A 14,679-nucleotide genomic window follows, 5' to 3' on the forward strand; every position below is an offset into this window, starting at 1 on the left:
TCAGTCAAATCCTTAAGCCTACACTGAGCAAAGCAGAGGTTGATATGCACAACATTACACCCTTCAAATACAAGAAGCAAGGTGACCTTAAGTGTTTTGTCCTGACTCTGCACGGTGTCCATCAGTAAGTAGGAACCTTTGATGTCGCAGAGCTTGTCGGGCAAACCATGTAGCACCAAGATTGGTAGAGTCAATTTAGGCAGGGATCGCTCTATTTTGGCAACGGCATTCATCAGCTGGATGACAAAGGAGATCTTCATGCCCCCATGGTAGACCAGGGGGTCTGAGGTGTAAGATTCAACCTATTGGAGGGGGGGGAAATCATTGTCAGCAACAGTCTGTTCCGAAAATACAAGGCAGAGCCCTTCATGTATGATGAGTCTGTTTCCGTCTATTGTTTAGGCTAACCATTTCCCACCCTCAGTGGGCTCCTGTGCCACTTCACCCTAGATCGGGGCAGTCAATTTATTTTTTGTCAAGGTCCAAATTTCTTGGTCAAGGTCCAGACTCCAGAGAAAATAATAAAAAATAATAATATAATAATAAATAAATAGATTTTGAGGTCCATTCAAAAGTGCCTGGTGGTCCAGATTTGGCCCGCAGTCTGCCTATTGACTACCCCTGCCCTAGAATGATAACCCCAGTTAGCAGCCAGGGGCCATCACCTCTTGTGCAACTGGAAACTGGGCTACTCCAAACTCCTCTCTTACACCACTGAAAAATGTTCATGAGCCAAAAACACTGGGGGCAGGCAAACAAGCAGCATCAGTCAATGGACTTTGCCCAGGGGAGCTCCTTTCTGCGGTTACTCATGCTCTGCCCTGGTCTCCTACCACTCAAAGGTGGCAGCCTTTTTCCCCCATAGGCAGTTTTTCATTCTGCTTTATTACAAAGCTGATATTGATATAAGCAATTCCTGAGTACCAGTAATATCTCTGGTGCTGAGTGGCCCTGCCATGAGTCACTTTACCTCTCTTTCCCTCAGTTTCCCCATCTGCAAAATGGGGATAAAGATGTTTATCTGTCTTGCAGGAGGGTTGAAGGTACTGATTAGCTCCTGCTTGTAAAGCACTACTAAGATGAGGAGCTCTGTGTTGGTGTTAAGTGTGTATGCGGAGATGGTGCTTGCAAAGATGATGGGTCTCGACAAGGCGTGCTGTCTTGAGCCCAATGAAGGCTGCTCTGCTCAAGCTGGAGCATTGCCTGTTGGGGCCTGTAGTATCCATGGGCCACCCCTCTGTATTAAAGACGAAGGTAACTTCAATCTGCACACTATGTGCTCACTATGTATGGGCCTTGAGCTCCTGATTGGGCAAAGTTTTTCTTAGTTTAAACTATGAGATAAAGTGCCAGTAGGCCAAAAAACCAACAAAAAAACCCCCAAACCCAAAAAAACCACATACCCCAGCATTTCACTTGCAAATTTTTATCCTTCTCTTGCAGGCTGGCTAAGAGCAGAGAGTCAGCATGAAAAATCTGGAGTGAGGAGAGTGCTGAAAACGAGGCACTGGATTAATCAGCACAGGGTCTGGTAGCTAGGAATAGGTAGTTACTGCATCAGGCATATCTACAGTAAATATTTGTATGCTGTATACAGAGAAACGAGCTTTGGCAGCCTACGCAGGCTTTACCAGCGAATTTTGATTATAGGTGGATCCCTGGCACAGCCGCTGATTCCTCTAAAGTCTGATGTGGTTTTAAAAAAAAAATCATCATTTTTTATCATAAAAAAAAATCATCATATTTGTAGGTTGGCTGAAGGAAGCCTAATTTTTCTTCTCTACGGCAGCGTTTCTCATGGTGGGTCCTGACCCCCCAGTGGGTCGCAGGAAGGTTCTAGATGGGTTGCCACATCTAGGGCTGGATTAACCAATCACCGGGCCCTGGCCCAAAGCAAACATACACTTCTCCTAGCTCGGTGCGGAGGGGAGACCCCAATGGGGGGCGATGGTGTTCAAAGGCAAGCCTGCCCTGCTCTCACCCCACACCGATAGCTCCTGCCCTGCGGGGCTGGGCATGGCTCCCCACTCTGGTCATTGACACCTAGTAAATGAGGTTGCTGCGCCACTCAGGTTTCACACGGCTGCCCCTCCATGCCGAAAGGGAAGCCAGGCCAAACTGGATGACACTGCAATTGTGTGTGCCAGGTTGCCACGCTCTCAGCAGGGAGCTGCACCCAGCCCTGTGGGGCAGGAACCGTCGCTGTGGGCTCTGTGTAGGGGCAGGCTTGCTTTTTTACACCCTTGGCCGCCTCTCCTTTCTGCACCAGGCCATGATTAGGGGGGTAATGCCAGGGTGAAAGTTGCCTATGTGTAATGATGGGTCCTACAAAAAGCACTTGGTGGATTGCCTTAGTACGAGACCATTCAAAAATAACCCCCCCCTCTTAACCCCGCACAGCAGCCTCCTATGGTAACAGTTCATTGGACACCAAAGCACAATTAAATCTTTGGCAGCTGACGCGCCCCTCGTAAAGTCAGTAAATTACAAAGATAGTTATTCTAACCGATGAAGTGTTTTAAAATGTGCCCATTGCACCCTGTACTAATTCCAACAAGCACACAGGTTAGTCTAAACTCTCTCCTTATTGTGCTTACACAGACACCACATCTGAGCATTAGAAGGCTCAGAGATCGATTCTCTGCCCCAATCTGGTCTTTGTGACAGGCTCAGGTGGCACAAAGGGACTGGAAACCATCACCCCTGTTCTGGATACCGTCCATGTGGGGGACGGAGGGGGCGGGGCCCAGTGGATGTAGAGCCAGCCTCCCTCCCCACCACCTTTAGCACAAGAGATGCATTGGGACAGGGATGGAATGGCTAGGATACACACTACAGCAATCCCTAGTTGGTGGGTGATCCTTAAAGGAGCATAGCCAGCAGGCACAAGTTAGAGTGGCCTCTAGGCTGCTCTATTTTTTGCCAGGGCTGGGCCAGAGAATCAGGGAGCTGTAATTTAGCTATCTGATGCCCCCTGCTTAGCTGGCCCAAGTGCAGGAGAGAATCTGCCATCAGTATCCAACTCAGGAGCATCTCCTCTACTCATTCGCTGACTGAGCCTAATTCCATAGATTATTTTAGCAGGGTGATTGCTTTTCCTTTCCTTCCCCTAGCTGAGATCTCACAAAATGAACAGTCTAAGGCTATGTCTACACCCAACTTTTGTCAGTAAAACTTTTGTCAAGTAGGGGTGTGAAAAAATACCTCCCAAGTTTTACTGATGAAAAGCACTGGAATGGACAGTGCTTTGTTGGTGGGAGACCCTCTCCTGCTTACAAAGCTACTGCCACTCATTGGAGGGTGGTTTTATTTTGCTGGCAGGAGAGCGGCTACACGGGAGACCTTACAGCGGTACAGCTGTAACAGCACAGTAAGGTACACGGTGCAGACCTAGCCTAAGAAGAACCCTCATCCTCTGCTGTGCTGATGGTCTGGAGAGTGATTACAGATTTGCCCAGAGAGAGAAGTCTTACCCGGAGCCCTGAAGCTCACCAAACTTGGGCTCTGGTTGACCATTGCAAGGAGCAGGCTTCACAGGAATGGTCCTGCCACTGAGACATCCATGCTGCAGGGCTTGGAGAGCTCAGCCCCAGGAACTGACAAGAGTGACCCACATTACAACTGTCCTGATGGATTATAGGAAACGAGAGCAAATCTGTCGGACTGCTGGGTCCCTGCCCATTTACTTGGGAATGTTGTCCCTGGTTGGCGCAGAGGTGAGCCTCTGATTGGACTAATTAACAGCGCCAGCGTCCATGTGACTTCACTGGTAGTATGGGATCCTCTCCCTGATAGTGCTGGTGCAGTTTGGCTTCTCCTCTGGAATCACTTAAACTTCTTTCAAACAGCATACTCTGCTGGAGACAGCAAAGGGTCTCTTTTAAAGCCCCCCACAGGACTAACCTTTTAATTCGGCTCCTGCTATTATGGCCATGGATCCTGCAAGACCCATAGGATTCTAGTCCTGCTGCAGGGCTCTACACTTGTCCTGCGCAGGTCCATAATCCCCATGACTGGAAACTCAAGTTATGAATGTGTTGGAGTGGACCCCAAAGTGAGGGGCAGTTACTAGGGGAGAGACAAATGCAGTATAGCTCCCCTCATCCTGATGACACACCCACCCTGAGGGTCTGAGACCTAGCCCCTGGGAAATGCTTGGAAGAGCCCACTGTGGAGGTGAAATGCTGGCTGAGACTGAGCTGTCAAGGCCTGATCTGAGGAGGCGGTAAGCATCCTTGACTCCCAGAGAAGTCAATAGGAGCTGAGCATGCTGAGCACCTCCCAACATCTGGCCCTCAGTCAGTATCCACATAGACTCTTCAGTGCCTGGAAGTCTTCTCAGAACAGCTCTGAGGTTGCACCGTGGCTGCTGTAGGTACCTCCAACCTCCTCTGCATTCCCTACAGGCAGGCAGCCTTTTTCAGTGGGATACAACCCTGCTCGTTTTAAATATCTGTCCTGTTCCGTAAACTGTCTCAATCCCAAGAGGCTGCCTTTCATGAGAATGAACCGCCCTTCCTGTGAACCGGCTCATGGAAAAAGTTACACTTTGGCTTCTGGAACACCCAGTTCATCTAATTTTGTCAACTCTCACTTTAGCAGCTGGTAACCTGACATTTTCACCCAAACCCATTAACTTTTCCTCTGCAATTTAAACAAAAACACAGGGTTCCTCTGGCTACTTAGCAACTGGCTTCAGCCTGATCTGGGAGTTATTTGCTGGGAGTTGTGTCACAGCACTGCACTAAGGCAACACAGCTTTGAGGGGTTTTTGTTTTTTTACTGAAAGCAACAGATGAAGGATTCCAGGAAAAAAATCAAGAGGGGTGGGTGGCTGGATTGACAGACGTTGCCTTCCCGTGGAGTAAAATAATGTAGATTAATTCATATGAGCTGCCCCCTTCCCCGCCCCCGTGTAGTGCCATAAATGCCAAGAGATGGCCTAATGGGTGGGTTTCTTTCTTCTTTTTCTCCCCCCCCCCAAAAAAAAAAACCAACAAAGAATTTTTAGCTACTGAACAGCCGACAAATCTTTTGTGTAGATGGCGGGTGGGGGGGTCTTTGAGAATGATCGACATTGTGAGAAGGATAAAAACAGCTGATGGAACAACTGTCCTTCTCGGAAAGTTAATGATCTGTGCATGGGCAAACACATGGCACAGGGCATGCCTTGGTGAAAGGAGGAGGAAAAAGGGAGAAGGCTTTCTCTTGAGCCTTCAAGAGAAGGTAGGGAAAAGAGGAAACCCTTCCACTGTGCAGCAGGGCAGCTCGTAATGGGGCAGGAGATGAGGATTAAAGAAATGTTCTCTAGAACGCTGGGGATGCTGAAGATTAGTTGTAGGGAGGGATAAGAGAAACTGGGGTCACCTTCCAGGCTCTGCATCACTCTGTCCACCTCAATCTCTGCTCTTGTTTCTTAACACTTCCCGTCTCATCTCATGTCTGCGCTCTCTGTCTGTTTTGGAAACCCTGGGTCACCTCTGCTTCCTTCCTCTGTTTCCTGTTCTTCCTTCATTCTTAGTTACAGCTAGCGGGGCCCCACTTTCCAGGATCGATACCTTGGACAGTGTCTGCATGGTGGGTCTGGTCTAAATACTTGGATCCGGTTCAGTCCATTACTCCTTTCCAGCCCTGGCTTGGGCTGGGGTCTGTGGGATCCATCACAGCTGCCAACTATTTTTTTTTAAGAGTCTCTTTAAGACAGAACCATCCACCAGGTCTCCTGGCGCATTTGGTGTCGCCCACCTGTTTAGACTGTCAGCTCTGCTTCTGGGCAGGGGCTGCATCTTTCCGTTCCCTCTTGCACAGCACTAAGCATGCTGCCAGGCAGTTATGGCCTGTTCCAACAAGCACTGAAGTGGGGATCTTTCCACTGATTTCAATGGGAGCTCAATCAGGCCTTTAACAAATACTGATGAGGGTGTTAGATTCTGGGTTACCTCTCACTCCACTTGTTTCCTTGTACTTGATAAGGAACTAGATCTACCAAATGTCTCCACTCCACCATGTACATTTCAATCCCTACATCAGAAGGCCAAGCCTCCTGTGAAGACGAACAAGTGAGGGAATTCTTGGAGGACTGCCCAAAGATATTTATAGAAAACAGAAAGTTGGTCTGACGGATGATTAAATTCAACATGTAATTAATGGATGTTTCCAGCACAGTGTGTGCTCAGAAGCTGCAAGGCTTGAGTCTAGGGCTTCATCTACACTGCCCTGCAGTTTGGACTTCAGGAATGTCCATAGTAGTGCCCACTAATGTGCTGGGAAATAGGGTGTTCGCCTTGTTGTGAAAGCAACGGTTTTGTAGACAAGTCCTAATCAGGCGGACTGATGATCTGATCCAGTGCTGCAGAGGCAGGATATTGGACAAAATGGGCCAATGATCTAATCCAGTAATTAGATGGACCAATCTCATATGATAGCTCTTACCTCCCAATGATGGACACAGCACAGAACAGGAAGTGGCAACAGGAGAAGCTAAAACTAAGAGGACGAGCATGAAGCTAGAGATGCCTTTGCCAACCCCAGCAGTGAGCCTCACAGTGAAGGCCAGCATGAGTAAGTAGCAGGAAGAAAGAAAACACAATTATTCTTATGGTGGACTGTACCCTCAGGGTTACCATGGACACTTCTGAATGTCACCCTTGCAGCCGCCACTGAAATACCTAGGTAAAAGTGTGGGAGACCGTAAATAAATTTCTGAAGCTGGTCTGTCCTTAGAGTTCACACCCTGTAACAATATTTAGCATGTTCTTAGCACCTTCCATCTGAGGACATACCCCTTCAAGGTAGGTATTTTTACAACCCTTTAACAGATGGATAAACTTTGGCACAGTGAGTTTAAGTGGTCACATAACAAGTCAGTGGCAGAACCAGGCAGGGAAACCCAGGAGGCCCTGCTGTAACAGCTATGGCACGGTCTCCTAATATATAGGCTGTGGCTTTGATAGACCTTTTACTTTATAAACCTGGTATCACTTATCCTTTAGAACCCAGGAATATAATTCTTCCTTCATACGATTTTATTGTACCTTTTCTCAATTCTTTGTGTAAGCAACAACAGAGTAATTGGTAACACCTTCCGTATGATGGAACACAAGCGAGTAGGATGGTGTTCCTATAACAATGGAAACTGACCGTATTTATTTATCTGTGTATGTTTTGTACATCTTTTGTTATGATAAGGCTTACCAAAATATCTGAGGACATATACATTACAAAGTGGATGTATACGAATGCTTTCTATGTTGGTTTTTACACTGAGTCCAGTATCATGGAATCGCAGTATCTGCCCTGTCTAATTCTCTCTTCTCTAGCTGAAAAATCTCAAAGGGCTTTTCAATTTTGATGTTTTTAACCCAGTGAAGTATAAGCCCCTTTTACAGACAAGGAAACTTAGGCACAGAAAGAAGAAGTCACTTGCCCAGAAAATCTGTGTCAGAGCCAGGTACAGAACCTACGCATCCATGTGGTTTATCCACAAGACCAGTCTTCCTTCCAATTTACCTACAGGGCAATTTGGCAAGTTGAATGTGCAAACAAAAGTTAAGTGTATTGTACTTCTCTGTGTATCAACAGCCTGCTTGCTCCTTATCTAGTCAGCCTGCATTCTGATGTCAGCATGGACTGGGACCCGCCTAACCATCCACAGCTGGGGAATTCATTAGCATCTATTTAAAATAAGAATCCAGCTTATCTAGCCAGTCAGAGACACTGAAAAATTACAGCACATCTTGGGGGCGTGTGGGCTGCCACAGAAGTAAGCATTCACTACACTTACAAAGCGCCCCTGCTTTTTAGAGACCCTTGGGTGCTATTTTCTGTCATTCCAGTTGATCTTAGAAATGAACTAAAATCCTGATTTGTGATCCCTTCCCAGACACAGCTGTTTCATTCAATTTTTTTTTTCCTCCCCAGCACTGTAAATACAAACCTAAGCCTATGTGGCTGGTTTCTACTGAAAGGAGTGGGAGCCTTTTTAGTGGTGCTGCTGCAGCAGCAGCTGACAAGACAGCTGGTTTTACCAGTACTGCCGAACTAGGCTGTCTGTAAGCAGGAGGAGGGGTGTTGCTTTTCCACACAGCAGCCTTGTCCCACAAGCCTTGTCTAGACTGGCAAAAATGGGGGCCTACAATTCACAATGGTAGAAGCTCTAATTAGTTGCATCGGCTGCATCTAATGTATCCGAGGAAGTGAGCTGTAGCTCATGAAAGCTTATGCTCAAATAAATTGGTTAGTCTCTAAGGTGCCACAAATCCTCCTTTTCTTTTTGCGAATACAGACTAACACGGCTGCTAGTCTGAAACCTGTAGTTAGTTACAGTGGTTAAATGATGGGGCAGGGACCATCTTTGTACAGCACCTAGCACCATGGGGTCCTGCTCTATGACAGGAGTTCCTAGCCCCTATCTCAGTACAATACATATAATAGTAAGCGTAGATGAGACTCAATCGTCTTTGCTACTGTATTTATGTGAAAAGCAGATTAAGAGAAACGTGGTCCTCAAAGTATCTGAGCCCTGTCTAAACTACAGCTTCTATCACTGCTGCCCCAGTGGAGCTGCACTTGGTGGTGAATTATGGGTCCCATTTTTTTGTTGTTGTTGTTGCCAGTGTGACCATCACACAGCCCAGATCTTGGATCGCCTGCCCATAACTGGACATGGATGCAGAGTGCACTGAACTAGTGACTGAATGGTTCCAGACTGGACTAGTCAGCTTATGAGCCAAATTTTCTGTAGATGTAAATGGGCACAGATATTGGCTGTAAAGGCATTTCACCCCTTTCCACTAGCAGAGAATTTGGCTCAAGATGTTCAGCTCCATTACAGAGGGCCAGCAGTGGGGCTATGTACCACTGTTCCAATGACTTAAAAAATGATATTAACATCCTCACCTCCTTTTTGTTCCGGGAAACCACATTTGGGTCTATAGCTCCCAGCGTCAGGTTTGGTAGAACAAAGTTGAGCACTTTAGCTGCAAAAACCTGTGGGATATGAATGAAATAAATTAACTGGGCAGCAAGGAGAAGAAATACGTAAGCCAAAGCCTCTGCTGGCATAAATTGGCATAGCACCACTGAAGTCGAGTGTCCCGATTTGACACCAGCTAGGGATCTGGCCCTATATTACCAAACTGTCACGAAACCAAAGAATTTGGATATCCACTGGCATCAATTACAAGAATGGGCACAATACTATGAAATATTCACAACCGCCCTGACATTACACTCTGCATTTCTTCCCCTTGCAGATGAGAGTTCAAGTCAATGTGGGAAAGGCCTGGCTTAAGCAGCCTGCTAAGGGTCATTGTTTTATGGAGCTGGCAGCATCGCTGTTGCTGCTGCCCCTTCCTACCATCACTCAGTTCTGATCTCAGGCTGCAGCACTTAAGTGATATTTTGTGCAATTTACAGTACTTGCTGAGGCTGGACTCTCTTTGCTAAGGACATTCTCCAGGGAGTCTGCAAATAAACAACAGTAAAATGTGTCTGCATTGACTAAGGAAATCTATTGCTCGCTTGTCTCCTGGGAATCAAACACAAAAGCATTCAGCAGCCTGAGCGTGAAAGCACTAGCATGAGAAAGAACATTCTTTATTTCAGTAACATTCCCAATCCTTCCAATGCAAGATTCTTCTCTGATAACTGTCTTCTAATTCAGTGGTCACCGCTTAGAAAAGATGACAATGTGTAATTGGCCTTTGTACTGTCCTACTGCATCCACAGATACTACCTGCAAGATTAATTTGTAATCTGCATACTCCGCTTGTGTTTGAAAGCACAGACTGTAAACCATTACATAGGATTATCTGATGCTCTTGTATCAAAGATACTATCCAAAGGAAAATTACCAGGATGAAATTAGAGTTCTCTGAGAGTAGCAAGGAGTGAAGGCTCATAGTAAATGTCAAGGAAACCCCATTCCTAGGGGGATATGTAAAATCATGTAACTTTCACCTTGTACACTGATACCCCATTGGTACTCCAACCCCATGAGCCAAATTCATTTCCACTGAGGTCAATGAAGTTGCACCAGGAATGAATTTGTCACCATGGGTATAAATACAAGCTTATAACTTCAGGTAAGATTCCTATCTAGGGATGGAGCAAATTTTCTCTGGCCTTCTTTAATTTAAGACACACTGTTGTTATCTGCGCTCTCTCTCTCTCTCTCCGTGTGTGTGTGTCCTTATTTATACCCTCATGATGGGAGTCTTGCAAAGAGAGAGTAAATCTGAATTTTCCCACATGCGAGCACATACTACTCTAATGAGGCTCACTTTTTGTTGTCGTGGCTCCACACACCTGTGGTTACCTAACCTTTAGAACATAAGAACGGCCACACTGGCTCAGACCAAAGGTCCATCTAGCTCAGTATCCTGTCTTCCAACAGTGGCCAATGCCAGGTGCCCCAGAGGGAATGAACAGAACCGGTAATCACTAAGTGATCCATCCCCTGTCGCCCATTCCCAGCTTCTGGCAAACAGAGGCTAGGGACATCATACTTGTCCATCCTGGCTAATAGCCATTGATGGACCTATCCTCCATGAATGTATCTAGTTCTTCTTTGAACCCTGTTATAGTCTTGGTCTTCACAACATCCTCTGGCAAGGAGTTCCACAGGTTGACTGTGCGTTTTGTGTGAAAAAATACTTCCTTTTGTTTGTTTTAAACCTGCTGCCTATTAATTTCATTTGGTGGCCCCTAGATCTTGTGTTATGAGAAGGAGTAAATAGCACTTCCTTATTTACTTTCTCCACACCAGTCATGATTTTATAGACCTCTGTCATATCCCCTCTTAGTCGTCTCCCTTCCAAGCTGAAAAGTCCCAGTCTTCTTAATCTCTCCTCATATGGCAGCCGTTCCATACCCCTAATCATTTTTGTTGCCCTTTTCTGAACTTTTTCCAATTCCAATATATCTTTTTTGAGACAGGGCAACCACATCTGCACGTAGTATTCAAGATGTGGGCATACCATGGATTTATATAGAAGCAATGTGATATTTTCTGTCTTATTATCTATCCCTTTCTTAATGATTCCCAACATTCTGTTTGCTTTTTTGACTGCTGCTGCACATTGAGTGGATGTTTTCAGAGAACTATCCACAATGACTCCAAGATCTCTTTCTTGAGTGGTAACAGCTAATTTAGACCCCATCATTTTATATGTATAGTTGGGATTATGTTTTCCAATGTGCATTACTTTGCATTTATCAACATTGAATTTCATCTGCCATTTTGTTGCCCAGTCACCCAGTTTTGAGATCCTTTGTAGCTCTCTGCAGTCTGCCTGGGACTTCACTATCTTGAGTAGTTTTGTATCATCTGCAAATCCCCTTTTTCCAGATCATTTATGAATATGTTAAATAGGACTGGGCCCAGTACAGACCCCTGGGGCATACCACCATTTACCTTTCTCCATTCTGAAAACTGACCATTTATTCCTACCCTTTGTTTCCTATCTTTTAACCAGTTACCAATCCATGAGAGAACCTTCCCTCTAGTCCCATGACTGCTTACTTTGCTTTAGAGCCTTTGGTGAGGGACCTTGTCAAAGGATTTCTGAAAATCTAAATACACTATATCCACGGGATCCCCCTTGTGCACATGCTTGTTGACCCACTCAAAGAATTCTAGTAGATTGGTGAGGCATGATTTCCATTTACAAAAACCATGTTCAACCAGTTTGCCTGGTACTGAAGTCAGGCTTACCGGCCTGTAATTGCCGGGGTCACCTCTGGAGCCCTTTTTAAAAATTGGTGTCACATTAGCTATCCTCCAGTCATTTGGTACAGAAGATGATTTACATGATAGGTTACAGACTACAGTTAGTAGTCCTGCAATTTCACATTTGAGTTCCTTCAGAACTCTTGGGTGAATACCATCTGGTTCTGATGACTTATTACTGTGTAGTTTATCAATTTGTTCCAAAACCTCCTCTAATGACACCTCAATCTGGGACAGTTCCTCAGATTTGTCACCTAAGAAGAATGACTTAGGTTTGAGAATCTCCCTCACATCCTCAACCATGAAGACCAATGCAAAGAATTCATTTAGTTTCTCTGCAATGGCCTTATCATCCTTGAGTGCTCCTTTAGCATCTCGATCGTCCGATGGCCCCACTCGTTGTTTAGCAGGCTTCCTGCTTCTGATTTACTTAAAAATGTTTTTGCTATTACTTTTTGAGTCTTTGGTTAGCTGTTCTTCAAATTATTTTTTGGCCTTCCTAATTATATTTTTACACTTCATTTGCCAGAGTTTATGCTCCTTTCTATTTTCCTCACTAGGATTTAATTTCCACGTTTTAAAGAATGCTTTTTTGCCTCTCACTGCTTCTTTTACTTTGTTGTTTAGCCATGGTGGCTCTTTTTTGGTTCTCTTACTATATTTTTTAATTTGAGGTATACATTTAAGTTGAGCCTCTCTTATGATGTCTTTAAAAAGTTTCCATGAAACTTGCAGGGGTTTTACTTCTGGTGCTATGACCTTTTAATTTCTGTTCAACTAACTTCCTCATTTTTTGTAGTTCCCCTTTCTGAAATTAAATGCTATGGTGTTGGGCCGCTGTTGTGTTTTTCCTCACCACAGGGATGTTAAATTTTATTATATTATGGTTACTATTACCAAGCGGTCCAGCTATATTCACCTCTTGGACCTGATCCTGTGCTCCACTTAGGACTAAAACAAGAATCGCCTCTCCTCTTGTGGGTTCCAGGACTAGATGCTCCAAGAGACAGTCATTTAAGGTGTCAAGAAACTTTATCTCTGCATCCCGTCTTGAAGTTGGCACATGCTTTGGACGTGTTCTCAAAGCTTTCACTCATTTCTCACCAAGTTGAGTCAATAGCAACAAACCAGTACCGAAACAGAGGGCCTGGTTCTGATCTCCCATACCTCCCAGTTTTACACAGGTGCAGTTCACTGACTTCAGTGGAGTTACTCCTCATTTATAACTGCATGAGAGAAGAATCAGGCTGTGTGTGTATGTATGTTTGTGCATGCACACACACCCATCCTCTGTGTGTGCATATATACAAATATTACTTATGCACAGATATAACTAATCTTATGGTCAAAATGACTGACTGCCAGTGATAAGGAGGTATTTGGACACCGTACTCATAAGGAATTTCAGAGATATGTGAAAAGCCACATTACCCTTGTAAATTTAGTGTAGGGGACATCAGTCAATACCGCTTATAGCTCAATGATTCTAAGAGCCAAGGTCACTGCCACTGGAAAAATAATCTTTCATGTTATAAACCAGAGCTTCCAGGGTCAAAAGGTTCCAATGTGGCTTCATTGATTTTGTGAGGGCCATGGTGATGGTCTATAACACAATGGGCTTTTAATTAAAAATACTGTGGTGTTAAACACCCTAGCTACATTTGATAGCTGAAGATTTTATCTCCTAACCGGTTTGAAGCAGCAGCTGATGCAATATGGATTATTTAGGGAGTGGTTGGCAGGTCAGACTCAATAAAACGGAGAAGACCGTAATCAGGCAGTTTTGGTCTGAGGCAAAAGAGAAGTGAACAGTACATCCATTCAGGTTTGGCAAACCATTCAATCTTCCCCTTGTCCACCCCAGTCTGTAAGAGAGAAATCCCAGATTGAGATGGAAAAACGTCTGAGGGCTTGCTACACACCAGTCTGTATGGGTTTTTAACTAGAAGTGTGATTTTAAAACTGATTTTGTTAACCTGGTGCAAAAGGCTTTGTGGGAATGCCTAAACCAATATATACTGGTCTTATATTGAGCCATCTTAAATTGATTAGGAACAGGTTTAAGCTAAACTGAAATAAACCACTCTTAAACCAAAATAAGAGTGTCTACACAGGGTTTTACCCCAGTTCAACTAAATCATTTTAAAAACAGATTTAGTTGAAGTTTAGCAAACCAGTGCAATTTTAGTGTGTGAAAATAAGACCTGAGTGATCAGAGAAGTTGTAACAAGAAGTTTATTGGGACCAGCTGACATCCAGCCACAAAGAAAAGTAAATGGACCTGGTCAATAAAGGCCAAGTGGAATGGAGAATGGTAACAAAGGTCAGACAAATTAGAGATTGGAAAAATCTCATTGGGTCCCATCTAATCCTCTCCTGGGAGGCCAGTGCAGGATTGTTTCTTACAGAACATTTTTTAGGGATTTATTCCATCTAGTTGTAAATGTTTCAAGCAGTGCAACCTTTACCAGTTCCCTTCAGACACAAACAGATTCCAGGGCTTACTAGGGACATGCTTTCTATTATTCATCTTATATTTTTCTTTTCCTACTTCTATACGATTCCCCCTGGTTCCATCTCCTCGTGCCACCAGAAATAATCCCTTGCCTTCTTGCTATTTACATCCTGCACATAATTGACAACACAGGGCCAATTTCTGGCTGCTCTTACTTAGGTGAGCAAGAAGGGAGGAAAGTGCATTTGTGCAATGAGTAGCCGGGTGCTTTCATTCTCTGTGGGAGGGAGTCACAGGGCACGGGGAGAACACAGGCTGCATTTTTAAAATGCATGGTGGATGCCACTCCTGCATATGCTCCCCCATGCACCCCTTGAGCTGTTCTGCCTGACTGTCCTCCACAGCCAGAATGCCTCCAGGTGCTACCCCAGGTGCAGTACTGTTCTGTACACCTCTTCTAACATGCCTGTGGCTGGTTAAGCTCTGTTCTATG

At 44.9% G+C, this 14,679-nt stretch overlaps 1 protein-coding gene across 5 annotated transcripts in view; it reads right to left on the reverse strand.

The window, feature by feature from the left end:
• MGLL (monoglyceride lipase) overlaps positions 1–14,679 on the reverse strand; it is an 86,763-nt gene that overhangs the window by 5,737 nt on the left and 66,347 nt on the right. For all 5 annotated transcript variants that reach the window (XM_084634966.1, XM_084634964.1, XM_084634963.1 and 2 more), the window contains exons 6-7: positions 8,899–8,988; positions 87–302 (exon numbers count right to left, since the gene is read on the reverse strand). In XM_084634966.1, the coding sequence (XP_084491092.1) occupies positions 87–302; positions 8,899–8,988 (306 nt within the window). The remainder of the gene's footprint in view (positions 1–86; positions 303–8,898; positions 8,989–14,679) is intronic.

Source organism: Lepidochelys olivacea, assembly GCF_965140295.1.
Source record: "Lepidochelys olivacea isolate rLepOli2 genome assembly, chromosome: 7".
In the NCBI taxonomy this organism is placed as follows: domain Eukaryota; kingdom Metazoa; phylum Chordata; order Testudines; family Cheloniidae; genus Lepidochelys; species Lepidochelys olivacea.